Raw genomic sequence first — 25,950 nt, 5'->3', positions numbered from 1 at the left:
CTTCCCCAGCCTAGGAAAGGTCCACCCTCATTGCCCACCGGCCTTCCACTTGCGCTCGGCTCTCGGGTTGGCTGATGGGAGTCGGGTCAGTTTTTTCTTAGCCAGAAAGCGGTTCGAAAACTAGTTCCTCTTCTGGTCCCTCCTCCGAAGCCTGCGGATTGGATAACTGGGTCATATGTCACGCGCCTCCGCGGCAGCGCAGACGAGCCAATCAGGAGCTTGGCGTATTTTACAAACTGGGGGAGTAGCAGCAGCAGAACCCAGAGAGTCGGGGGGAAAAGCGAAGAAAGTGGAGGCGACCCTGAAGGTTTCCCGGGAAGGTGTGGCAGAGTGACCCTGGGGTGAATGAGGCTGCGGGGCCTCATAGGGAGGAGAATACTTCGCCGTCCTGAGGGAAAGAGCAGGCTTGGGGTGAATGGAGGTGGCAGCTAAAAGCGCGGCCTTGCAGGCGCAGGGGGCTTCTGGACGCACGGATTGGGGCGGAGGTGGAAGTATAAGGGATAACAGAACTCTTGCCCCGAGAACTGGTTGACTTTGATCCCGGTCCTGCCTGCCTTCTTCCCAGTCTTAGTTGTAGCCGCCATGACCTCCCTACAAGCCAAGAAGGATCCGCTCCTCCGGGGTGTATCTCCCACCCCTAGCAAGATTCCGGTTCGCTCTCAGAGACGCCCGCCTTTCCCCACAGTCAAATCGTCCGTCTTGGACCAGGAAAATCAAGATCCAAGGGTAAGAGGATCCTGGTAGGTGAAGAGAGTGGTTACTAGGAGGCAACACACACTAGTACTGCACCCCAAAACTGAATCCCAGTTTTTTGTCCTCCCCTTTCCCTAGAGATTGGTGCAGAAGCCACCGCTCAGTATTCAACGTCCCCTAGTTGACTCAGCAGGCGCCAGGTTGAAAACCACGCCTCAAACAGAGAAATCACAAAGATCGATGGGTCACACTCAGCTCCGGAACCCCTTGGAAGAGCTTAGATCTAGCCCTAGGGGACAAAATGTGGGTCCTGGGCTCCCTCCCCAGACAGGTACTTGGTGGAGTTCTCCTTGGTTGAATGGGAAGGGCCCAGTGGGGTTTGGGGGCTTTGCACTCCCCCTGGTCATCTGATTACTATAAGATTCCTGGTTTCTGCTCCAGGAAAGCTCTTTGCTCTTAGAAGCCCTCTTCTTCCTTCAGCAAAATGTCCTCTTCTGAAGTCACATCAATTGCTCTGTTATAATACTTTTTAATATTTATTCTATAATCTGTCTATACTCTATCTTGAGCCTTTCAATAATTTGATGATAGAGGCTTTGTCTTATTTATCCTTTGGCTCCAGTGCTTAGAAGAGTATCTCATGTAAAGTTCTGTGAACATTTGGTGAGGTGGGTTCAATCATCTGTCTCTCTTTTGCTTACTCTTGTCCATCAGGTTGTCTATGCTAGGGTTCTTGGCCTTTCAGCCTTCCCCTTCCTGTTCCTTCTCACTTTTTCTTCTCCTCTAACTTTACAGAGGTTCCAGGGGCCATAGAGTTTGTGACTGACCCTGCAGCTCTGGCCACCATCCTGTCAGGTGAGGGGGTGAAGAGCTGTCCCCTGGGGCGCCAGTCCAGTCTGGCACAGAGAGTACTGGTTCGAGGGAGCCAGGGAGGCACAACCCGGAGGGGCCAGGTAATGAGAGAGGATGTGAGATCAGGTGGGGGTGGACTAAGGAAAGAATCCTCAACTGATAATCTCTGTTGGTGTTCCCAGGGTGCTCGGGCCTCTGCATACTTGGCCCCCAGAACCCCCATCCACCGATTAGACCCTGCCAGGGCTTCATGTTTCTCAAGGCTTGAGGGACCAGGACCCCGAGGCTGGACTTTGTGCCCCCAGAGGCTAGAGGCTTTGGTGAGTGCCCTTGAAGGGCTGGTGCTCAAGTGTTCTGGGAGTCCCTTCCAGAGATAAAGCTGGGCCCTGGAAGAGAAGGTATCTCATGAAGGGCCAAGGGATTCTGTTAAGGAATATGGGGTTGGTGGTGAGGCCTAAAGCTTTAGGTCCAGCTCTGACTCTGCTTTCGTTTATTGCTCCTATGGATCAGATTCCACCTTCAGGACCTTCCTTTCACACCTCCACCCGTCCCAGTTTACTGGAGCTAAGAAGAGAGACAGGTGGCAGCTGCCGGTGAGAAGGAAGGGATATGGGAGAAGGTGATATAGAAAAGAATGAACCAGTATCTGAGTCAGGGGTCTCTAGAGCTGAGGACTTTCACTAGCTTTGGGACTCTACCAACCTAGGAGGGAATGGGGGAAACCTGTGACTGCCCAAGTTGAGCCTTTGGAATAGTGTTCAGGCCTTCATAATCAGACTTCAGTATGACATGGAAGAAGAGAGGGATAGAAAGGTAAGGTGCTACTTGTCTTGGCTAGAACACAGTCTGTGGCAATAAGTGGGATTTGGGTTTAATTCCTAACCCTTACCACTACTTTTTGAGCAAGCATGCCCTAACCTCTCTGAGCTTTGGTTTCTTTATCTGTCCATTTTGTATCATATCCTGTTTTTACCATAATTAGAGGTTGCTGTGAAAGTGAAATGGGATGATGTTTATAAAGCACATGCCAGGCTCATAGTTGGTATTCAGTAACTGCTATTATTCTCATTGTCATCAGAACTTCAATCAACCAGGCCTCAGGATTGCACCTGGAAACCCCAATGAAGGCAGGTGAGTATGTCTGGCACTGGGGAGAGAATGAGGCTGCCTGCAGCAGGCAACAGAGAAATAAGAAAAAGCTCATCAGTCTTAGGGACTGAGGTGAGGAAGTGGGAAGGCAGGGAGGTCAGAGAAGAGGAAAGCTAGAGATATTATAGATCAGTGGTAGAACACTTGCTTAGCATTCATGAGGCCCTGGGTTTATTCTTTGCCCTGCAAAAAATAAAAATAAAGAAGGAAGAAGAGAGCTGGGCATGGTGGTATATGCCACCAGCTACTCAGGGAGACTGAGGGAAGAGGATTGCCAATTCAAGGCCAGCCTGGTTAACTTAGCTGAGATTCTGTCTTCAAAAAAAGAATTAGTAATGTAGCTCAGTGGTACAGTCTCCCTTTCAATCCCCAATAGTTGGTAGTAGTAGTAGTCATGTGAACTGTTGAGTAGTAATGAGGGTGGATAGAGTAAAGGACCCATTTATTAGTAGCACAGAGAGGAGAAAAAAATGGAAGAACTGACTTTCTGAATGGTCCAGGGGTTGACCCAGTTATATTTATGTCCCCATTTCTGCCCTATCCCTTGACACTTCTGTAATATTGACCTTCCACTCTCTGTTGTGTCCCTAGCCCCTAGCACCCTTACCACTCCCACAGCCCACTCAGTTTTCAGATTGCTAAGTGCTTATCAAGGTAGTATTGGGTTTTCAGGTGATACTGCATGGGTCCTTGCCCTGAAGGGCAAATGGGGGCCCTTAAACTGGTGTACCTTCTTAAGAGGCTACAAAGGCCTATCCCAGATTTTCATGCATGTTTTTAGATACTACAGCAAATTTCCTGTCTTTTTGTTACTCTCTCCCTAAAGGAGAACCTGAGATTATCCCTAACTCAGATGAAGGAGGAGGGGCCCTCCTGGGTCTGGCCCAGCGAGTACCATTAAGAGAAACCCGAGAGATAATACACACCAGGGTGAGATGGGACCCTCCTGGGTGGGGAGTACTGGAGATACTTAGGGAATTTCACTGCAGTGGCCTACATTGAGGACTGTAGGTAATGCCAGGCAGTCTTGGGCCTCAGGATGTTATTAGGTCTGAGTTGGCCCCAAATGGGCCCAACCCCTCTCAGAATGGGACTGAACTACTTCTTTTTACCAGGTATCTGGGGCCTGGGGTGAGAAGTCACAAATTGCTATATATTTGTATCACCTTCAGATCAGTCCTGAGGTTAAGACACATCTGATCCTTGGCATCCCTTCATTCCACAGACATTTTACTGACCAGCTACTGAGTGTGGGTCTGTACTATGCATATTCTAAAAGAGGGAGACAAAAAATAAGCACATATGTAAAATGTATAGGATGTCAGATGGTGATATTCTCTGTAAAAAGAATAATAATAAGGTGCTAACCTGGTATGATGGCACATGCTTACAATCTCAGTGACTTGGAGGGCTGAGGTAGGAGGATCACAAATTTGAGGCCAGCCTCAGCAACTTAGGTTCCCACTAAATTTTTTTTTTTTTTTTTTTTTGAGAGAGAGAGAGAGAATTTTAATATTTATTTTTTAGTTATCAGCGGACACAACATCTTTGTTTTTTTTTTTTGTATGTGGTGCTGAGGATTGAACCCGGGCCGCGGGCATGCCAGACGGTCGCGCTACCGCTTGAGCCACATCCCAGCCCCCCACTAAATTGTTTAGGGGCTTGCTATCTCAAAAATAAAAAGGGCTGGTTATGTGGCTCAGTGGTAGAGCACCTGGGTTAAATTCCTGGTATCAAAAAGAAAGGTGCTAAAGGGACATTGGGATTGAGGGAGTTGTTATCACAATTTAAAGTAGATTGGGCAGAGGACTCTCTTGGAGAAGATGATGTTTAAGTGAAGACAGGAATTGAGGGCATGAGCCATGCAGATATGTAGGGAAGAACATTCCAGGCCAAAAGGGCTGTAGATGCAAAGACCCTAAGAAGAAAATGTGCCTAGTGTTTGGAGAAAAGAGAGGCCAGTCAGAAGCTGGGCTAGGTGGCGAACACTTGTAATCCCAGCAGCTCAGGAGGCTGAGACAGAAGGATTGAGAGTTCAAAGCCAGCTTCAGCAAAAACAAGGTGCTAAACGACTTAGACCTTGTCTCTAAATAAAATACAAAATAGGGCTGGGGATGTGGCTCAGTGGTTGAGTGCACCTGAGTTCAATACCTGGTATCCAAAAATTAAAAAATTAAAAAAAAAAAAAGAGGCCAGTCAGATTGAAGCAGAGTAAGGAGAGATGAGATTACAGCAATAACAGGATCAGATTAGGTTAGGACTTATAAACAAGTGCACACTCTTGGCTTTTACTTGGAATGAATGGAAAGCCATGGGGAGAAGGAATGAATACAGGAATGACATGATTTGACTTCAGTCTTGAAAAAAAAAATCACATTGGCTGCTGCAGTGAGAATAAGACAGGAAAACAAAGGGGAAAGAGATCACTCTCTACTTTTTTCCTCTCCATAGGACAGCCATGATGCTCACCTGATGCCCTCCCCTGCCCAGTCCATTCCTGGCCGTGTGATACCACCTTCTGTCACTGGCCCATCACCCTTTGGACAGGCTCAGCGTGTACCCTCTCCTGCTCTTCCAGCTGTGGTTTGTATCAACAACTCCTAGAGGCTGGGCAAGAGCAGAACAGTCTGGCTAGAGATCCTGCTAGGTATAGGTTTTGTTCCTGCTCAGCCATCCACATCTCTCCCCAGACTTCACATTCAGTGTTGCGTCGCCGCGCCATTCGACCCAAAACCCAATTCACACCCATCCCATCAGCCCCCAGAGTTCATCAGGTAAGAGAGGGCAGTGGATGTAGCTAGCATGGACCAAAATTGGGGAAGGAAGGAGATGGATGGGTACAGGAAAAATTAAGAGAGAGACAAGGATCCCATCTGTGGGTGCTGGGCCTTGCTGACATCTCATTTCTGTCACAGGCCCGATGGTTGAGTGGCCTCTCCCCTCAGTCCTGCCCTGAAGATACTGCCCTGCCCTGGGTAAGTATCAGAAGTCTTTCCATGCTAAAAGCCCTTTTGCTGTCCCATTGACTTGGAGGCTTGGCAGTTTGAGGCCAGTATGCTGTTTGTCTTCAGAAGTTGCATGCCTCTGTATCCTCCCTGCTTCTCCTGCACCTCCTAGTCTAGGTCCAGGACTTCTTAATTAGGAACTTTGATCCCTTCCTCCTGAGCATAGCACTCAGACTGATTTTCCTGCCACTACTTGGCTTTCTCACCTGCCCCCTTTCCTTTTTTGTGGCAGGAACAGATTGCAGTACGTTTGTTTGATCAGGACAGTTGTATAAGATTGCAGGAGGGGACTGGGAAACCACCTGTGGCAAGTTCTTCTGGACCTCACCCCAACAGGATCCTCAACCTCCAAAAGCTAAAGATACAGGTGGGTCTGTGAGGACAACAGCTTTGATGACTGTTGGGCAATAACAGAGCTGGGAAAGGGGGATTTGGGAGGATAGGGGTAGAGAACTGTGGATAGACTGTGAACCTGCTTCTTAATTTCACACTGGGGCATACTCTCCCACCATAGCGCATCAATATCCTACAGCAGTTGTTGCGACAGGAGATAGAAGGACTGGCAATGGGCAAGTACATTCCTTTAAATGGATCCTCCTCTCTGGATATTGCTGAACTTCAGCCCCTGCTGGATGAGATTTCTAGAACTCTGAATAGCCCAGAGCATAATTCTGGGACATCCCACCTTCCTGAATTATCACAGCACTCTGGGATTCCAGAGCCCATCCTTTCAGAGGAGTGTGAGGAACCACAGTCCTGCCCTGAGACAGAGCCTGAGGTGGCACAGTCCTGCCCACCAATAGACCCAGGCCCCCCAGAGTCCTGCTGCAGGACTGAACTAGAGATACCAGAGACTTCCTTCCAGGAACAGCCTGAGATACCAGAGCCGTGCCTTCCAGCAGAGCCTGGACCCTTGCAACCCAGCCCCCAGGGGCAGACTGGATCCCCAGAGACTTGCCCTAGGATAGAGCTGGAGGTTTCAGAGACCCGCTCCCTGGAACCTGGAAGCCCAGAGTCCAGCCCATGGCCCTGCTGCAGTCAGGGGGCTCCTGCAACCACCAGCCTGACCTTCTCTTCTCAACACCCACTTTGTGCCAGCCCTCCTATCCATTCACTCCAGTCTCTGAGGCCCTTGGCAGGCCAGGCAGGTAAGGAGTTGGTGGGGAAGAGATGGATTCAAAGAAAGTCCTATCTTTTTCACTGGGTATGAGGCCCTGCCCCACACCCCATGGTAACATGCCTTCTTCCCTGCAATGTTATCCCACCTGTTCCAGCCTGGATCCCTTGGGAATAAGGGAGGAACTACTTCTCTAGCCTTGTGCCCTAATTGGCTTGGCCCTTGTGGGAGGGAAAAGGGTAGTACATGGTAGGGGTGTGGGACTCCAGAGCTTCTCTAAACTCTTCATGACTCTCAGGCCCTAGCAATCTGGCCCCTCGGACACTGGCCCTGAGGCAGCGCCTTAAAGCATGTCTCTCCACCTTTCACTGCTCTCATGAGACTCGCTTGGATGATGAGTGTGCCTTCTACACCAGCCGAGCCCCTCCCCCAGGACCCACCCGGGTCTGCACCAACCCTGTAGCCACAGTGCTTGAGTGGCAGGATGCCCTGGTGAGCCTACAGTCCATGGCCATGCTGTGTTTGCACAGCAAACCTTCAGAAAGTGGGGTGGGGGTGGGGAGGCACGTGGCAGCAGGCCTTGGCTCCTTTTCTAAGAGGCAATGGGATATAACAATGTTTCTCACTCTCTTTCTCCAGTGTTTCATTCCAGTTCATCCTGCATCCCCTCAGGGCTCTTCATCATGAGGCCCCTCCCTCCACCTACTCCAGTCCTGCCAACCTCACCCCCCTTTCCTTTAGCCCTTATTTATTGTTGGTCTGCCCATGGGATTGGGAGCCAACATCCTTTTGTCCTTCAATAAATTTTCTAAAGTGTCCAAATGGGGCTGGGGATGTGGCTCAAGCGGCAGCGCGCTCGCCTGGCATGTGTGCAGCCCGGGTTCAATCCTCAGCACCACATACCAACAAAGATGTTGTGTCCGCCAACTAAAAAATAAATATTAAAAATTCTCTCTCTCTCTCTCCTCTCTCACTCTCTCTAAAAAATAAAAATAAAGTGTCCAAATGTCCAGCCAGTTAGTTTTCAGCGTCCAAATGGGGCAACCACTGCTGTTGCTCTCCAATTGCCCACATGGTGGCAGTGTGTTATAGCTTAGAGGATGGAAGCCAGCCTGGAGGGAGGAAGCTTTCCCATTCCTGACCAGCCCACCCCCTCAACAAGCTCAGTCTGTGGGCAGCTTCAGAATCATCATCTCCTTGAGCCTTGAGATCAGTTCCAATTCTAGGAACTATTCCCTCATCCCTTAGAGCTCCTCTGCTGGAACTTTCTCACTGTCCCTTGCAGTGGCCGGCACCAGTACTCCCAGATACTCAGGAGGCTGAAGCAGGAGGATTGTTTTGAGTCCAGGAGCTGAAGAGCAGCCTGGACAACATAGCAAGACCCTGTAACCACCTGTCTTCCTGCCCTAGGTGGAAAGGCAGGAGCATAATACCCAGATCTTTGGAATTCTCCTTTGTCAGCATCAGTCTGACTGGTTATCACCCAGGCCTACTGAGGCAGGCCCCAAAGTTCTCCTGGAGCTGATAATTCCTCCTTTTCACAGCAGAACAGAAACTTGAGCTGTCTTCTTCTTTGTCTCTCATAGGCAGACCTTGCCAGGAAAAACTAATCCTGACAGATTGATACTGAAGAGTGGGAGTCCTTGGGGGGTCGGGGGGAAGGGCCACTTTCCCCTCACTCTGCACCAAGTTAAACAGCCACACACAATCCCCCAACCTTACTTTATTAGAAGAGGCAACAGCAGCTGTAGCCCCAGGGCCTAGCCCAGAGAGGAGTGTAATGGGGACTATACAAAATGAGTTTCGAATGTGAGGAAAGAATTCACTGGTCCCTCCAGTTAACAGGAAGGCTGCCAAAGCTGGAGCCTGAAAATGGAGACGAGAGAGGAGGAGATGGCGTGGCAAGAGAAAACTGTCATTATCGAGGACCAGCCTCTACCCTGTTCATTAGAGGGGTTCCTTTTTCTGTCTTTCCCTAACAAGTTGACAGGGCTTCTGAGCTTCACTAGTGAGGCTGCCTCCCAGCTACTGGCAAAGAGGGGAGGGCCAACACCTCTCAGCTTTCACTGGCACACCTGTGCATGGGATAGTCCCTCCCTAAGCCACTTTGCTCCTCCTCTGGCCCGGCCTCTTCCCCTCCCTACCCTGAAGTCCCAAGAGTCAGCCTATTTAGGGTGCCTCCAGGAGCAGGAGGTTCCACCCCGCCATGGCCGGTTCTCAAATGATAGGGTGTTGCCTTGGGTAGGACCCCGGGAGGTGGGTGAGGGCTGGAGCCAAAGGGTAAGCGAGCAAGGGTGCAGGGGGAATGGTGCCCAGCTCAGTCCGGGTAGATGATGAAGCCTGAGAAGGTGCTGTATTTGTTGGTGTTGCCGCCATGCACCTTCCCGCCGTCCAGTTTGATGAAGACCTCGTCGCCCACATCCAGGTGCAGAATGACGCTGTTGCTGGCATAGTCGTAGTTCTGGTCTGCATCCTGAGCAATGGCACTGGCCCGGACCTATCCAGAAAAGAGAGGAAAACCACCTAGTCAAGCTTTGCACAGTGCTGGGGCGGTCCAGGGGTCAGACCCAGTGGATGCTGTTTGGCTTGGGAAAGGCGCTGAAGGGCAGTGGGCTGTCAGTATTGGAAGGACAAGGGTAGGACATCGCTGGGCTGGTTCTTCAGGCTCTGTCATTCATTAGCTGTGTGACTGAGGGGCACACATCAGGTCTTCTCTGGGCCTCAATTTGAGCTGTAACGTGGGGGTACTAATAGAACCTACCTCATGAAGTTTTTGGAATTTAATGAGTTACATGAGTCTATTCAAAAGAGAGGTTTGCATACAGAAAATGTTAAATAGGGGTTGCTATTATTATTCTCACTTAAAAAATAAAATCAACCTGCTGGATAATTTATAAGGATCTGTGCCGGCTCAGACCTCCTGTTAGTCCTAAATTTGCGTTTGCTTCCGTGCTAGGGCAATAGGTGTGTCTCCGAGTGTGCCACAGAGTGCCGGCCCTGGGAAGATGTACTGCTATGCTCTGGCCTCTGGGGCGCAGGGTTTCCCAGTGGAGCAGCGGCCAGCTGGTTTCCCCACGTGGGGGGTCGCCTTCAGCTGGAACAGGAGGCCTATCCTATCCTATGGCCTCAAGGCAGTCACCTCCAGCAGCCAACCCCCTCCCCATTCCCCCTTTTTCTGTCCCACCGGGCCGGTTATTAACTTATTAATTATTCATCATTATTCTAATCATTATTTACCATCCCCAGGGCTGCAGAGCCCGCGCCGTGGAATACAGAGTGGGAATCGTGCAGTTCCCACCCCCTCCCAAACCAACACACTCTAAATACATACTTGCCCCTTTGGCCTTCTTCTAGGCTTCCGGCATAGACCAAGCGTGCCTACTTGGTGCCAAATGCAGATAGACACCATCACTCTACTCATACCTTCATACTCTCTACCCACAAACACACTCAAATATGCACACATTCTCACTTCCTTACACCTGTATACTGCCTCTCCCACACACAGACACGCAGGCACTCCAAATCCCTTTCCTTGGGTTCCTAGGGAGGTCCTGCAGGATGAGACCCCAAAGCAAGAGTGGGAGGTTGCTATCAGTGGGGTCCTCTTGGGCAGGGAGGGCACTAAATTCTTGCAGAGCCAAAGGCTCAGATTGAGCCCCAAGAAGCAGGCCTACTTAACTCCGTCCACTGCAGCATTCAGAGGTCACCACTCAGCCCAATCTCCCCTTTGGCCTGAATGTCACCCAGGCAGCTTCCTCCACCTCAGCCTTCGGCCTTTTTCCACCTTTGTGTGTCTGGAGCTGAGTCCTTGAGGCTATTTTCCCTAAACAAGGTGGCAATGACTCTGACCACAGGGCAGCAAGCATCTGAAAATGGAGGCTCAGAGGTTGCTACAGAGGATTTGGGGCCTACAAATCAGGCCATGGTTCAAGGCCTAATTTCTCCCTACCTATTCCTTGCCTTCTTTCTCCTCCAAATCTTTTCTTCCACAACTTAATTGGCCCCTGGACTGTTGGACCACGTCCCATCTCTACATGCAGATATTCAATATTAGCTGAGGGTAACAATGAGTCTAGGCTTGGCCCCAGACTCTCTGTCTGGCAAGTGAGCAAGCAAGTGTTTCTCTCTCTCTCTCTCTCTTTCTCTCTCTTTCTTTCTCTCTCTCTCTCTCTCTCTCTCTCTCTCTCTCTCTCTCTCTCTCTCTCTCTCCCTCTCTCTCTCTCTCACCTTTTCCTTCCTTGAAAATTCAAAATGAATGGCCCACAAGAACTGGCTGCCAACTGCCCATCCCTGAGACATGGATTCCATTCTAATTCCAAAGAGCCAGATTCCAGGTAGTTCACCCTTACCAGGGCTGGAACAGCCAAAGGCTAGGAAGGCTGCCTTCAAGAGAGAAGGCTGCTCAAGATATGACTAAAAAAGAGGCTGAATGGTAGGGTAAGATACCAAAGACCCTTGGTGTGGTTGCCTAAAGCTGGAGTGTGAGGTCACTGCTGCAGAATCATTAAGCTTTGAGACCTGGGTTTTAATTCTAACACCATGCCTCACACCCTGTGAGACCCTGGGCAGGTGATTTTCTTTCTCTGGCCCCCAATCCTTTTTTGGCTAAATGAACCTGTTAAGTTCTTGGCAGCCTGGCATTCCTGGATTCCCTGATGCTGTCTGGGATAGGAACTAAGTTGTGGAAAGAATGAATGGAGATTTAGGAGGCTACCACTCAGATATGACACTAGGTAGGAAAAGGGCATCTCACCTGTCCATTCTTCATCAAATCCGCCCACATGCTAGTGCCGTCGCCGCCGCGCATGAGCACGTGGTAAGCAAAAAAGTAGACGCCAGGCATGGGACAGGTGAACTTGCCGCTGGCTGCCTCATAAGCGTTGCCCACGTTGGTCACCACGTCGTCAAAACGCAGTACCTCATAACCCTCATGAGGCCGCCGAAGGCCCGCATAGAAGGCAATTCGAGGCACGTAACCCGCTGGGGACACTGCCCCGCCGGGGCCTGGGCCCGGAGGGCCAGGGGGACCTGGCCTGCCGGGCTCTCCTGGGGGCCCTCTGGGACCTGGGGGTCCCGGGGGCCCCCGCAAGCCTGCCTTCCCGCGCCGGCCCACCTCCCCCTTGGCACCCGGGGGAAAGGGTGGCACAGAAGCAGAAGTGCTGTCGGATCCCTGTCCTCGGGACCCATGCGGGTCACACACCATGCGGCAGCGACCCAGCATCTCATAGTGCGCCGGCCCGCGGGAGCTGTGCACCAGCAGCGGGATGGCCACCAGTAGCAGTAGCACCATGGCCACCCCGACGGCCGCGCCTGCCACCCGCTTGCGGCGGCTCAGCCGCGACGCGGCCAGGGCCAGCAAATCCTCCTCACTTTTGGGCGCAATGGCGGCAGAGGCCCGGGGCTCGCCGCGGGCCCAGGAGGCTGTGGCCCGGCTCGGGCCTGGGTCTGTATCCCCCCGACGGTCGCGCCCGGCCCCCCGGCCCCTGTGGGCGCCCGCCGCAACAGTGCCGTTCCCCAAACCGTCGGTCAAAGCGGAGGTCTCCCAGTAGGGTGGGCCAGGGGCAGCTCCAGACTGTTGAGAACCCGTGGTTTTCTATTACCCTCCTGTGCAGTCTTAACGATCCGGGACGCCTGAATCCACGGCTTCTTGGACGGCTGGTTTCTTACAGGTCTAGGATACCTGCTCTCCAAAGAGCTGCTTTTTCACGGATGGCGGTGTCTAAGTCTTAGGCTACCCATACGAATGAATCGCTCCTGGCTGGAGCAGGGACTACTCCCCGAGCTCCGGACGTCCCGGGTTCTATCTGAGCTGCGGGTAGCGCCCACTGGACGCGACCTTCTCCTAGGTTTTGCGCTCTACCTCTTGGAAAGCACTCATCCACCTTCCTCCTCCAGCCACGGCCGGCCGCAGCCTTTGCTAGAGCCCTGGCCTGGCGTCTCTCTCCTGCAATCGCTCTCCCTCTCTGCGTCCCTAACCTTCCTCCCCTTCTTCCCCCGGCGGCAGTGCGGGTGGTGTGAGTCGCCGCGCGGCGGGAGCCACTATAAGTGGCCGAAGGCTGAGCGACCCCTGGTGCCCAGAGTGGGAAGCGCGGGGGCGGGGCAGGCAGGGCTGCTTCACACAACCCCCCCCACACACACACATTCAGGGTGCCCCTCTTCCCCTCTCCTACGTTCCTGGCTAGCTTTGAGGGTTCCGCAGGGATTCCTGGTCACAGACCTTATCCTTACTTTTACATTCTATAGGGAGTTTGGCATTCTCAGAGCCCTGAAAAAGCCAGAAACAGCGATAGGATAAAAAGGAGTCCAGATAGAAACACAAGAGAAGACAGAGGTGGACTGAGGAGCTAAAAAGAGGCGGAGAGAGGGGAATTACCACAAAAGAAAATCAAAACAAGAAAAGCAAGAAAATATAGAAATTTGCCACCATATACCCCTCCATGATCTCAAGAAAATACCGCGTGTTAACATGGTAAAGGGTTCAATAGATACTTGTTGACTTGAACTGGAAAAGGCAAAATTCCAACCACTCCCACCCTGACCCCAGGGTTTGGGGGCGCTACGCAGTAGAGTTTTGGGAGAGCGGGGAGAAACAGACCAGCTTGGAGGAGCGAGCAGGAAACTGACAGAAAACAGAGAAGGTGACGGAGAAATCAAAGAGAAAGAAAACCAGATAGAGACCTAGAGACAGAGACAAAGCTGCGAAAAGAAAAGAGACTAACTGACAGCTCCAGAGGGGGAGAGGGAGAGACAGAGACAGAGAGAGAGAGACTGGAGCTGAGACAGGTTGACAGATCCAGAGAGAAATGTAAATGGCGCGCTGCAGAGAGACACCCAGGTCCGTGTTCGGACTCCAATGTGACATATCAACTGTAGGGAAGAGGAGGGGGCGGGGCGGTTCTGCCAGCCGAGTGGTAGACTCTGGGCCTGTGCATTGTGACAGTGCGCTGGAAAGTGTGGAGGTGGCCACGGAATCCTGGCCTTGTGTGTCCTGGGTGAGTGGGATTGTGGATTGTGTCTAGTCTTTGTGTTTGTTTGTGTGAGGGCTGTTTGAAGGGAGGTATTTGTATTTGTCCACCTCTTAGCCCCCAAATTTGGGACCCCACAAATTTGGGACCCCATTTTTCCTATCTCAGGGTTGAAGAGTAGGGAGTCTCCTGGGGAGAAAGTCAGAATGTAGGTCTAATCTCATTTGCCCTGCCCAACCCAGCTCAACTCCACCTCTGCCCTAGTCCCAGAGTTGTCCAGCCCCAGAAGTCTCAGCCCCCTCCTCCTTCCCCATATGTCTGCTATCCAAGGAAGCCCAGAGAAGTTAGACCCCGATAATGGATGTTTGGTTGGTTACACAAATTAATGCAACTTAAATGTAGATTAGATGCTAGGCACCTTAAGAGGTGACTGTGTCTGCTTTCAGGATGGCCAAGAGGGAAAAATGGCGTGGGTAGATCAGGATCCAGAGAGGAAGATATTGGCTGTATCCTTTCCTAGGCCTGGCCCCTCTGGAGACCTCAGGCCAGAAGCTAGGAGAGGGGGTTCTAGACCTGACAAGGTGGGGTTGTTTGGAGACCCTAGAGTTCTGCAGAGGCAAAGGTCTCTTAAAGAGTAGGGTAAACCAGGAGAATGATGCCTGGAATGTGTTGTGTAAAATGGAGAGTACAAGGCACACCAGGGTACAATTGTTGATGTAGAATGTGATTTCTTCATCCCTCCTTTCCTGTAATTCTTCCCTGAATGCCCCCCACACACACACACACCTCATAATGATGCTGAGGCTGGGCCTGTGTTGTGGATGGTGGGAGGTCCTTATGTGGCTGAAAGGATTGGAAGAGAAAGGATTGACAGTGGGGGAAGGGCCTTCCCCTCCAACCATAAATACAAATTTTATTCAAGGTCTTTGTCACCATTTGTCTTCCTGGGGGGGGGGCTGAGGACTGTGTAGGCCCGTGCATGTCTAATTCCAGATCTGCTCCCCCAGGCTGGATGATGGATGGATCAGAGAGAGCAGGCCTGGGCTCACACCATTCTCCCCTGCCTGAGTCTCAGGTCCCATACACACCAAGTCCTGCCACCTCTCTTCTTCCTCCTTACCCCCACCTCCTTTCCACTTGCTAGAGGCCCTGTCTGCCCAGACATGCTTCCCACCCCACTTATGCAACTCCTTGTGCCCCCTTATGAACCCCTCACCTCAGACTCTTTCAGGTGCCAGTCCTCTTCTCTCTAAATCTTCCCCTCTTCTATCCCCAGCCCAGGCTGTGAGCTGCGGTGACCAGCAGGGCTGCAGGCGGCAGCGGGTGTGTGTGGTGGGGGAAGCAGGCTTGGCTCACAGGGAGCTGAGGGGCCAGCTCCATGAATTTATTCATGTTCTGTTGCTCTTTCCCCACGCTCTGGAATGAAGCTGCCAGCTCACCAGGTCCTTAATGCTTCCCCTGCAGCTGTCACATTTGTCCAAGGAGGAACCTGAGTATGGCCAAGACCAGCAGGTGCTCTGGGGCTGAAAGCTAAAAGGGAATGTTGGGGCCCAGGCTGGAGTTCTGGACAATTTAACCAAAGATTTTCTGGTAGACAAACTGGGAGATCCCAGGGAGCTCATGTGCTTAGGAATGGGAAGTAGGCAGAGAATGGTTTGCTGCAGGACAAAGAAGAAACCAGGAAGGTGGGGGCAGTGTTGGTGGGAAGAGGGGAGAGGAGAAGACAACTTTAACAGTCTGCTATGCTCTCCCACTTGAAAGCACAGCCCACTCTAAATCTTGCATTAACCTCTACCCTTGACTTTGCACTAACCCTGACCCTAATCCCAAATGATACTCTTCTCTACAATCCTAAAATGAATTTTAACTTCATTACCTGACCTTAAGTGGAATGCATGCATCTTTACCTGTCCTGGAACCCAGAGGTCTCTCCAGAATTCTCTCCAGGGTGATAGCCAGGTGTTTGTCAGAGTTCTGAGGGCCAGACTTTGGATTAGCATGTGATTAGCATACTATTTGCATGTGATATGTGCCTTTTACTCTGCGGAAGTTTTTATGTTAAAATTTTATGAAGTCTAGCGGAAAGGTCCTGGCTCCTTGAAGTGTTTTTTTTTTTTAAAATCATTCTTTCTTTTTTTCCTTCTCTCACACTTCTTGTCACTGACCCAGACCCCCTCAAGGGAAAAAAAAGGGGTGAGCAGGTGAGCAATAGAAGGCCCATGGGAGGGGAGATTCTGGCAGTGTGATCTGCCTCTATCACTTGCACAAGCCTCAATGTCCTCATCTGTAAGAAGAGAGGAACTATCTGGCTGAAATTCCTTTAAGATCTAAGGAAGCACTTGCACTTTTCTTCCTCCCCTTTAGACCTGATCTTGGAGAGGTTTTCCCCAACCTCTCCCACACTCTGGCTTTCAGCTCCACATCAGATTTCACATACAGATAGAAGCAGCCTGGGTTACCTGGTACCAGACAGGGGTAGGAAGAGAATGGAACTTTGTCCACTTGAGAAGACAGAGGATTGCATGAAAAGGGAAATAACATTATTAAGTATTTATTGTATTTGAGGGCTTTTAAACACAAAGGTTCTCATACCTTCACAGCATCCCTGAGGGATGGATATATTGTTCCCATTTTACCGATGAGGAAGATGGAGCCCAGAAAGGAGAAATGGCTTGTCCAGTATCACCCTGTAAGAGATCCTAAAATTGGAGTTATGATCCTTTGGCTTCCTTTTCAGTACCCTGGAAAAGAAATAAATGGCACCAGAGGCAATGGAAGGGTGAGAGAAGTAGGACAGGAAGATCTCAGGGGAGATCTGTATACGTGAGGCCAACCGGCAGGATCTTGGCTCTGCATGTCCCCCATATCCCCCTGCCCTGACACTGTCAACTCTTGACACACAACAGGGCTAAACTGTGGTCTAATGGAAGGCTAAATTTTGAAACTGTTCAGCTGGAGAAGGAGAGGACACAGAAAAATGAACTAGAGGAAAATTTGCTTAAAGGGCAAAAGGGAGACCTGAAACTGGATCTCCTTCTGCAACCCCGAGGTGAAACAGTGGAGGTCCAAGACCTGCACACACTTTGCCTCCTCATAGAGACTACTTACCTTGCTGTGAGACAGAGGGCAGATGCAATTGCTAGTGCCATTGGCCAGTGCCCCTTGCTCTGCAGCTCTGTGCAGACTTAGATTCCAAGGGTTACAACAGGGCTGGACTCCCAGCACCCCAGGGAGTGGGTAGAGATTGCTTCCCAGATAGGTGTCTATCAGGCCAAAGCGTGCTACTGACTTCCTTCTGCGGTCCTGAACCCCTACCTATGTGTGGCTTCTGGTCTTTGCTTCCTTCTCCACTTCCCTTTGCACCCCACTTGTCCCCACCACTCGCCCACTCCAGTCTCGGGTTAATCAAATGCGATTGACAGCACAGACAGCTGTCAGACCCCTCACGTCTCTGCCTGGGTATTTGATGCAGCGCTGGGAGACCGACAGGTGAGAGGAGGGAGATGGGGTGCGAAGAGCCAAGGGAGAGACGCAGATTGGTGAGAGCCAGACACTCAGAAGGTAGAGTCAAGCTTGAAGACTCCAGGGCAGGGTTCAGGGAGATAGGCTCTAGTTCTGCCTGGGACCCCTAGTTCTTTCCCCTTCTCTGACAAGCAGCAGACTTAACGAGCACCACAACCATTGCTTCCGTAAGAGAGTTGACCCCATACTCCTTGTCCCGCACCTTGGGCGGGCCTGGTTTCAGTGAACGCAGCATATAGAGCATCGGAGCCGGCGGCCGCAGCCCGGTACTTCCTCCCATCTCTTTCCATTCCTTCCCACTTGCTCCCCCTCCCTTTTCACTCCCTCCCCCGCGGCCGCGGCCTTTATTAGGGATTCCGCGGCTGTCGGTCCCGCCATCCATCCTGTCCGCCGGCAATTAGGCGGCCAGACAAAGAGCAGCTTCGGATGGATGAGGGTCCCGGCGGATCGGAAATGTGAAGGGTCAGCGCTGCCGCCCGCGGCGCACCCCGCTCCCCCTTCCGCATAATCACCGGCCGCCCGTCACTCAGTCGGCTGCCCAGGGAGCTCCGGGGACCGGGAGAGGGCGGGGCTGGGGCTGCAGCCTATGTGCCTAGGGCAGGGCGATCTCAGACCTGCAGAAGGTACGCCTCCTGCGGGAGAGCTTAAGACTGCGGCCTGAGGCGCCTAGCGGAGGCCAGTAGGATTTTGGCCCCAGGCGTCCCTAAGAGGGACTGGGAGCAGACGGCCTGGGGCCTTCCTGAGGGGAAGCCAAGACAGACTGCAGGAGAGAGGAGGATTGTGGCCCAGGGCGCCCCCTGCTGGGAGACAGGGGGACGAAGCCTTAGGGTCTCCAGTCCGAACAAGTTGAAGCTAAGCCCAGGACCAAACCCTCTTAGAGAAATCCAGGCCCCTAGCCTAATGCGCCTCCTATCGAAATAGAATGACACTGCGCTTCTTAGCCCCGCTCTCTTGAGTGAAATCTAACCCATCCACATCAAATCAACAAAAGCTCCAAGTGCGGGAGAACCTGAGTGGACTCAAGAGGAAGTTCAAGGAGTCCAGGTTTTACTGCTGATTCTTTGGCGCTGGCTCCCAGTTGACAAATCAACATCTCAATCTGACAATTAGTGGTCGAGGTGTGGGGGAGAGGGGCTCTTGCAGCCTGGGCGGCTGAGTCCTCCTGGCGCTAGGCAGAGAGGTGGGCGGTGCTGGCAGTGATGAACGACTCCAGGGGGGCCTGGGGCCCGGAGCGCGCATTCATTACTCCACTGACAGGCGGGCGGCGGGCCGGCCCGGGAGGCAAATGGACGTGCCAAGAAAGAGACTAGTGGCAGGAGGGGGAGTAAGGGAGCATTTAACAATCCCACTGTTCCCTCTGCTCCCGATTCTTCGCCTTGACCCTAGTACTTGACTTCCTTGAACTCAGCCTCCCAGTTTTTGGAGCTGGCACTGGTTGCAGAATTAGTGAAGCAGGGTGGGGACCTAAAATCTCTCCCTAGGTTAAGCAATTTAAGGTCTCAAATGTCTAGAAAGGGTGTCGTCGGTCCTTAGGATTGGGCGTTTTGAACTGATTTTGGAGAATTGTGAGTGATTGCACACTCAGAAATGGTGTGTGTGGCAGGGATGGATAGGTATGGATCGCACATCTGGATCAGTGACTATGTATGTCATTGCTAGGGATGTGTTGGCCTGATTTTGTCAGTGAAGGTGTGAGCTTCGTGTTTCTGAGGATGAACCACCACCCCTCCTTGTGTGCCCCTCCCCAAGCTTGCTGTCAGTTCTGTCTCTAGTTCTGGAGGAAATGGCAGTGCACACGGTGACAGCTGAGGTGTGCTGCTGAGGGATATGTGATATATGTTAACTGTGAGAGTGCTGGTCAGAACAACTGCTCCCTTCCACCATCTCCACCTCAAACATACCTTCCTCAAGCATTGAAAGTAGTAGGTTCTTTTTCCCCAAAGTCTGGAGACCTAGTAGCTAAATCCTGAGAAGAAGTAATTACCATCAGAGTTCTTCATAGCCCTACACGTATTCACACTCCCATAGAGTCTGATATAAGATGTGATCTCCAACCCATCCTGTCTCCCCCAGCTGGTGGTGGGAGAAGAGGAGATGGGTGTTGAGTAGAAATCTGTATGATGCTCAGGAAGGGAAGAGGAAGACCCTTCAAATCTCCAAAACACCCTCCTTAGGACTTGGAGTAGCTACTGCTGAGACCCAAACATTTTGGATCTTAGGTCCAGTTAATTACTAGTTGGTTCCAAAATTCCTTTTCCATAATATTTCCCTTTCTTTGTCTGTCTTTGTTTCCATTATCTTTCCCAATTCTACCTCCCCAGTGTTGAATCTCCTGGACCTACAGAGCAGAGAATTGAGATGACTCTGGGTCTTTATCCCCTTGTTTTGTTCAGTGAGATCTTGAGGCATCTTCCCTTTGCTTTGCTGTTCCTTTGGGCTAGGTTATCTTTGGAGCCTCGATATCTTTGCCCCCAGCTCCAATCTTTGTGTCTGCGTGTTTCTTTCACTGAAAGGGATTTCTTCCAAATTTGCCTTTCTATATTTGGGGGGCGGGTGTCTTTGTTTCTCTTAGGGCTCCTCCCTCTAGGTTTACCCCAGCGCAACAGTGAGGCCCTTGAGGTTTGGACAGGGGGAGCAGGGCTTCCTTCTTGCCCCCAGAGACAATTGCGAACCCAAGGATGGCCAGGCCGTGTCAGGGCCCGGGCAAGCCAGGTCACTTCTTATTCTGGGCACAGGCACCTGGTCGATGCCCTGCTGTTCGTTCCCCCTTCCAAACTGCCCTCCTCTTGGCCCCCGCCCCCTGCGCCCGCCTGGAAAAGGCAAATTTGACATTTTTAAATCCCGAGCCTTAGAGGGATCGATGCGGCCTGAGGGCCCCGCCCGGGGTCGATATTCCTGATTGGGAAGCGGCCGCTGCGCAGAGCCCGCGTGTAAATCACCCGGGCTGGGGGAGGGAGCTCGGGGAGCCTACCGCGTCCCAGGCGCGCGGAGCTAGGTGCGGTCTGGGCCCGACCGGGACCTGAGGGTGACGGAATGAGAACCACAGCTTTAAAGAACCAGAGGGACGCTCGCCCAGGGCCTATCCCCTCCCCCGCATAGCCCTGCCAACTCCCCTGGCCGGCACCGGTCTCGCTTCAGCGGCCGCCACCCTTCGTTGCCCCTGGAGCCGCCGGGGAGGCCGGTGTCGAAGCCAGCCATGCGGCGGCTCCTCTCCGGCCGCTCCCGCGGGGCCCGGGCTTCGGCGGCGGCTGTCAAGGAGCCGACAAGCAGGGCCGACCAGGAAGGGGCGGGTGGCGGGGGAGAGGCGGTGGGGGAGGCTGGCTCAGCTTTGGTGCTCAGTAGGTGCGCAACAGATGTTTGCGGAATTAAGGGATCACAAGGTGGCCTGGAACACCAAGGGACACGGGCCCGGAGCGAAAAGGAATGGGCGCGGTAGGAGGCGACCCAGGTCTAGTGAGGATGAAAGGCTGGCATACCGGCCAGGTTAAATAAGCGTTCTAGATCACCGGGGAGGTCTGGGTGCAAAGAGTTAGAGAAAATGGGGCTGTCAGGGAAGTTCAGGCGACACCTAGAAACGCTTCCTTCTCCCCTGACCTCCAATCCTTGTCTCCTTATGTGGGGAAATCGAGGCAGTCAAAGCCGAGAAGGTCCAGGAAGGGGAAAGCGGGACTACTGGCGAGGCTAGAGTAGTAACCAGAATTCCCTCGTGGGTCTCTAATCACCCGGCCAACCCAGATCCAGTTGCTGGTAAATACACCACCACGCCCCCCACCTCCACTCAGACCCTCGCCTCCCGCTTCAGCTTGTCAGATCCCCCTACCTCCCACCCCGCGCCAGTTTATAGAACAACAATTTGGGGAAAACAATCCGGGCCGAGTGACGGCCCCTTAATTGTGACAAAGTGAGTGCGGGCGGCTGGAGAGAGCGCTAGGGCGGGAGAGCGGTGGGGCGAGGCGCAGGCAGAAGCGCCTCTCACCCGCCCCGCCACCCCCTCGTTCTCATTCTGGTCACCTCCCATCCCTCTCCTTGACTCTTCTCCAATTCCTCTTCTCTCAGCCCCTCGCACCTCCCTTCACTTGTTCCTCCATCGCTCTTCCCTTTCCTTTCGGTAACAGATCTCCCGCTTCCCTTCCCCCGCCGCCCCTCCCCCGGTGCGCTGTTTCCTGGCTCACTTCAACCTCTTTCCTCCGCCCTCTACTCTTTTCTCCATCTTTTTCTCGCTCTCAGATTGCCCTTGGGCCCCAGTCTCTCCCAGCACAATCCGCTTCTCTCCCTCCCCTATCCTCACTTCCTGAGATGAACCCCAAGTTCCCCCTACCCCAACCCCGAGAGGCCAGCGCAGCCCTACACTCCTGGGTTCCTCGAGCAGCAGAGTTAGCTGCGCCCTGCGCCCAGGGTGCCTGGGCGGCCTCCCCCTTCCTTCCCCCTTCCGCAGCTACGGTCCCCACCCCTCTTCCTGCGCCGGGAGCTAGTTTGTTTGTCCAGCGGCTGCCGCTGCCGCCCGCGCTGTTTGCCAAGATTAGCGCGCCGCGGCGCAGTGCGGGCCCAATTAAGTCTCATTCATTATTCAGCGTCCAGTCCTCCCCCGCCCCCAGCGCGCGTCTGGGGCTTCACTTCTCGGTCCCTCCCAGTCGAGGTCCCTCGAAGAGCCCTGAGGGACCATATAGTGTCTCCCCGGGTAAAGGTTATAAGGACTAGGGGCGGGGGGAGGCAGGTGGGAGGGAACACAGCACTTTGCCTGCAGCTGGGAGGCGACCCGAGTGAGGCTTACAGGGCCCCGCCCTCCATCGAGTCAAAACTGGGAGATCTTAGAGATTGAAGCTCTCCCAGTTTCTTTTTCTTTCTTTCCTTCCTTCCTTCCTTCCTTCCTTTCTTTCTTTTCTTTTTCCTTTTTTTTTTTTAACAGAGGAAGAAATTGAGGCCCTAGAAGCGTCATGATTTGTCAAGGTCACGGTTTCCTAACGCAGGAATGGAGCCCGGGTCACTGAAAGGAAGTCATTTCAGCTCCATTTAGGAGCAGAGGTGGAAGGAAGACCGATTACTTTTCCCCTGAGTCCTGGGCTGTGGCTTTGCTGACTTGCTGGGGCATTTCTGACCCTCTATTTTTGTCCTGATTCTCCCTCACCCATATCTAACTGGCGGGACAGAGTAACCTCGGGGCTCCCAGTGGATCCAGAGGCTTTTCGGGTTCAGGCCCAGGCTCAGGCCTTTACGTATAACCCCCTATCTGGAAGGCCTGAAGGCAGGGAGAAATTTTTGTGTGAGGGGGTCCTTCCTTCCAACCTATCAGTGGTTGTCTCTTGCCTTAGAGGAACTGGAGGTGGCAGTTCTTGAAAGGCAGCAGAGAGTGATTAGAGAAGTGTGCAGCCTGAGGTGAGGAAAGGGTCACTTTCCACTGTGAGGATAAGAAGATGCAATCAAAAGCCTGTTTTTTAGCACTACAGATGGAATCTCCTCCTTGCTCCAGAGCTCTGAGCTGCCTGCTGCACCCCAGCCTCGCGACAAGGTGAGTCTAGAATCCTCCCTGGCCCGCCCTTCCGTGAGCGGCACCGCCACCTGGCGGTCATAGCATGGTGCTGCAGGAAGCGCGCTCCAGCTGAGGTGGGGCGTGGGGCCAACCCCTAGAAGGCGGGGTGAGCCTGGAAACCTTCGACTGAGTGTAAGCGAGAGGGTGGAAGATAGGAGTGTAGGGCGGGCAGGTGATTTCGAGGGGGTTGGGACGGCCTTAGGGAGGGGCCTAATCCCAGACCTCCGACTTCCGTGACATAGAGGTCAGAGACAAAGTCCACTTGGATGGAAGTGGGAGCAGAATGAGAGGGGCCATTTTGATTCTGTGGTTGAAGAAAATAGCTGATCTGACGCTGTCTGGGAGCCGGTTCGGCCAGGTACTGCCGCCCCACCTGGGTCTAGCGGTGCTGGCTGGGGGTGACAGACCGGCAGGTAGCTTTGGCATTTGGTTTGATATTCTGAAAATTTGCCTGGTGGCTTTGGACAAGTCTGCCTTGGAAGGAGGTAGTTGAGTTGTGAGGTGCTAAGGTATAAGTCGAAATGTTTCTCTGAATGTTTAAGTGGAGGGAATTCAGGACCCAGTTCTTGGGAAATTTTTACGTCCTGGAGAGATGGGAAGGCTGGAGAGGGGCTGAAACCTGGGCCAAGTGACTGAGAGCATAGTGGAAGTTGGGGCTGAGAATGGGAACAGGGAGAAGGTTAGGCAGGGGCTTTACAAATGTGTGGCAATTTTGGAAAGTCATCCTGTTCAGCCCTTTCTATCCATACTGCTCTGCTGTGAGTCATTCTCCAGGTCTGAAATTTAAGCTTCTGCTTTTTCATTCCTGCCCTGAGTTCTCAGTTTCTCAACCGAAAGTACTTAAAACATTTTTTTCCTTTGAATTTGTAGTTGTCATGGTTATAAAGAATAGGACTGAGGTACTGAACAAAGGGTTTGGGACAACTAGCATTTCAGGGATACTAAGGCAGATCTGGACTCAACTTTTACTGAAAAGAGAAAAGGGACCTGGATATAGTCTTATGATTCTTTTTTCCATTTCTTAGGGTCTAAGGATAATTCTGAGGCTATGATGGGCATGATTCCCATAGAAGACCTGAGATTTCTGCACTCTGAGCAATATCAAATGCCACTGGATTTGTTCTTGCCCTAGAGGATGGCGAAAGGGCTCCTTGTGACCTATGTCCTTTGGGCTGTAGGGGGCCCTGCTGGGCTTCACCACCTATACTTGGGAAGGGACAGTCATGCCCTGCTCTGGATGCTTACCCTGGGGGGAGGTGGGCTGGGCTGGCTTTGGGAATTCTGGAATCTCCCAAACTTTGTAGCTCAAGCCAACAGAGCCCAGGGACAGAAACAGAGCTCAAGAGAGGGGATACCCCCACTGAGTCCCATTCGCTTTTTTGCCCAGATGATAGTGGGCATATATTTTGGCCTTGTGGCTCTGATTAGCTTTTCTTCCATGGCCAACTTTTACATTGTGGGCCTCCCACTGGCAGTTGGCTTAGGTGTCTTGCTGGTGGCTACTATTGGCAACCAAACCTCAGACTTTAAGAACACTCTAGGAGCAGCATTTCTTACTTCCCCTATATTCTATGGCCGCCCCATAGCCATCCTGCCCATCAGCTTGGCTGCCAGCATCACAGCCCAGAAGCATCGCCGCTATAAACCTTCAGTGGAGTCAGAGACACTCAGTGTGCGGCTCTACCGGCTCGGTTTGGCTTACCTTGCTTTCACAGGCCCGCTGGCATACAGTACCCTGTGGAACACAGCTGCCACTCTCAGTTATGTGTCAGAAACACTTGGCTCCTTCTTAAGTTGGTTCAGCTTTTTCCCCCTTCTTGGCCGCCTTATAGAGTCTGTCCTCCTTCTGCCTTACCAAATCTGGTGGCTATTAGTTGGGGATCCAGGTATCAACAACCGCTACTTCCAGGAGTGGGAGAAGTTCTATGAGTTTGTTCACAGTTTTCAGGATGAGAAGCGCCAGCTGGCTTACCAGGTAAGGCTTTCTTCCCTCTCATTCCAACCTGGGTGGCTCTGGGAGTTAGGATAAGCCTTGTTGGAGCTGGTGCCCTCCACGTGGAAGTACTGTTCTTATCTCAGATAGCCAGGTTCAGGAAAGGTGTCCTAGCTTCTTTGGTACACTGTACATTGGGCAAAGGTACAGGACACTAGCAGTGAGTGAAAGAAATTTATGTGTATATATTTACTTGTTATTGAGGTATAACATATATAAAATACACTATTTTTATGTATGTGCCACTCAGATCAAGGCATGGAACATTTACAGCACTAAGAAACTTTTTTCATTCCCCTTCCCAGTCTATACTCCCACTTCAAAGGTAACGTTTATTCTGACTCCACAACCAGAGTAGGTTTACTTTCTTTTTTTCTTTTTTCTTTTTTGTTCAATGGTTTGTTTATGTGCTGCGAGGGCTCAAAATCCAACCCAAAAGACTTGAATTCTAATCTGAGGTGAACTGTTCCAGAGGTACTAATAGCCTGCTTTAGCAAAGGAGCAGGGAGAGACCCATGTACAAATTGTGAGATTCTAATTTGTCAGCTTCTGTTTCCTTAAGGTTTTGGGCCTCTCAGATGGGGCAACAAATGAAGAAATACATCGTAGTTACCGGGAGCTAGTGAAGGTCTGGCATCCCGACCACAACCAGCACCAGAGAGAGGAGGCCCAAAGGCATTTCCTGGAGATCCAGGCTGCATATGAATTTCTGACTCAGCCCAAGAAGCCCAGAGGAACCCAGAGGTGAAAATCAACTTTCTTGGAGAATGGAGTCTTCACAGCAGAGCGGGGCAGCTTATCCTAAGTCTTCTTTTGCCCATCTGAGGTATCCCAACAGTGTTAAAAAAAACAAAACAAACAAACAAAAAAAAAAACACTGTCTACTTGCAGTGAAGATGTGGAAATCTTATAGGGTTGAGGACAATTGTGGTAGAAAATACATTTATGTTCTGCATTCTTGGTTATTGTCTTTATTTATTTTTGTACTGGGAATTTAACCCAGGAACAGGCCTGGGCCACAATGCACTGCTGCTATGGTATTCTTGACTACATTTGCTTAAAACCAAAGAGTGAAAGGCATATTATAAAGACAATAAAATACCTTCCAAAGGATCAACCGCCTT

General features: G+C 51.9%; 3 protein-coding genes across 4 annotated transcripts; 2 read left to right on the top strand and 1 right to left on the bottom strand.

Annotated features, from left to right (window-relative positions):
* Positions 1-582: 582 nt before the first annotated feature.
* Positions 583-7,503, top strand: Troap (trophinin associated protein). The gene is made up of 14 exons (XM_026407007.2): positions 583-726; positions 832-1,024; positions 1,489-1,646; positions 1,728-1,865; positions 2,056-2,138; positions 2,624-2,676; positions 3,485-3,624; positions 5,146-5,277; positions 5,385-5,468; positions 5,610-5,669; positions 5,932-6,066; positions 6,214-6,847; positions 7,115-7,308; positions 7,456-7,503. The coding sequence occupies exons 1-14, from the start codon at positions 583-585 to the stop codon at positions 7,501-7,503; spliced, it is 2,196 nt and encodes a 731-aa protein (XP_026262792.2).
* A 1,630-nt stretch (positions 7,504-9,133) lies between these two features.
* Positions 9,134-12,109, bottom strand: C1ql4 (complement C1q like 4). The gene is made up of 2 exons (XM_026407102.2): positions 11,573-12,109; positions 9,134-9,313 (listed from the first exon to the last, which is right to left on the bottom strand). Exons 1-2 carry the CDS (start codon positions 12,107-12,109, stop codon positions 9,134-9,136), a joined length of 717 nt encoding a protein of 238 aa, XP_026262887.1.
* Positions 12,110-21,932: 9,823 nt separating this feature from the next.
* Positions 21,933-25,750, top strand: Dnajc22 (DnaJ heat shock protein family (Hsp40) member C22). Of its 2 annotated transcripts, XM_077799236.1 has the most exons (4): positions 21,933-21,984; positions 22,743-22,812; positions 23,859-24,808; positions 25,389-25,750. In XM_077799236.1, the coding sequence occupies exons 3-4, from the start codon at positions 23,969-23,971 to the stop codon at positions 25,572-25,574; spliced, it is 1,026 nt and encodes a 341-aa protein (XP_077655362.1). In that variant the 5' UTR covers positions 21,933-21,984; positions 22,743-22,812; positions 23,859-23,968; the 3' UTR covers positions 25,575-25,750. The 2 variants fall into 2 exon arrangements, with proteins under 2 accessions (XP_077655362.1, XP_077655361.1); XM_077799235.1 differs by lacking the exons at positions 21,933-21,984; positions 22,743-22,812 and adding an exon at positions 23,108-23,191.
* Positions 25,751-25,950: the final 200 nt, after the last annotated feature.

This window comes from Urocitellus parryii, chromosome 5 (genome assembly GCF_045843805.1).
Source record: "Urocitellus parryii isolate mUroPar1 chromosome 5, mUroPar1.hap1, whole genome shotgun sequence".
In the NCBI taxonomy this organism is placed as follows: Eukaryota; Metazoa; Chordata; class Mammalia; order Rodentia; family Sciuridae; genus Urocitellus; species Urocitellus parryii.
Note: the sequence above shows the minus strand (reverse complement) of the source record. Positions and strands in the feature narration are given on the sequence as shown.

Excerpts from the sequence above, each read along its gene's own strand:
- Troap (XM_026407007.2), top strand. The coding sequence starts at position 583 with ATGACCTCCCTACAAGCCAAGAAGGATCCGCTCCTCCGGGGTGTATCT. Across the intron at positions 727-831 it reads AGGAAAATCAAGATCCAAGG|AGATTGGTGCAGAAGCCACC; the intron begins GTAAGAGGATCC and ends CCCTTTCCCTAG. Across the intron at positions 2,139-2,623 it reads GAGACAGGTGGCAGCTGCCG|AACTTCAATCAACCAGGCCT; the intron begins GTGAGAAGGAAG and ends CATTGTCATCAG.
- C1ql4 (XM_026407102.2), bottom strand. The coding sequence starts at position 12,109 with ATGGTGCTACTGCTACTGGTGGCCATCCCGCTGCTGGTGCACAGCTCC. Across the intron at positions 9,314-11,572 it reads ATTTGATGAAGAATGGACAG|GTCCGGGCCAGTGCCATTGC; the intron begins GTGAGATGCCCT and ends TTTTCTGGATAG.
- Dnajc22 (XM_077799236.1), top strand. The coding sequence starts at position 23,969 with ATGGCGAAAGGGCTCCTTGTGACCTATGTCCTTTGGGCTGTAGGGGGC. Across the intron at positions 24,809-25,388 it reads AGCGCCAGCTGGCTTACCAG|GTTTTGGGCCTCTCAGATGG; the intron begins GTAAGGCTTTCT and ends TGTTTCCTTAAG.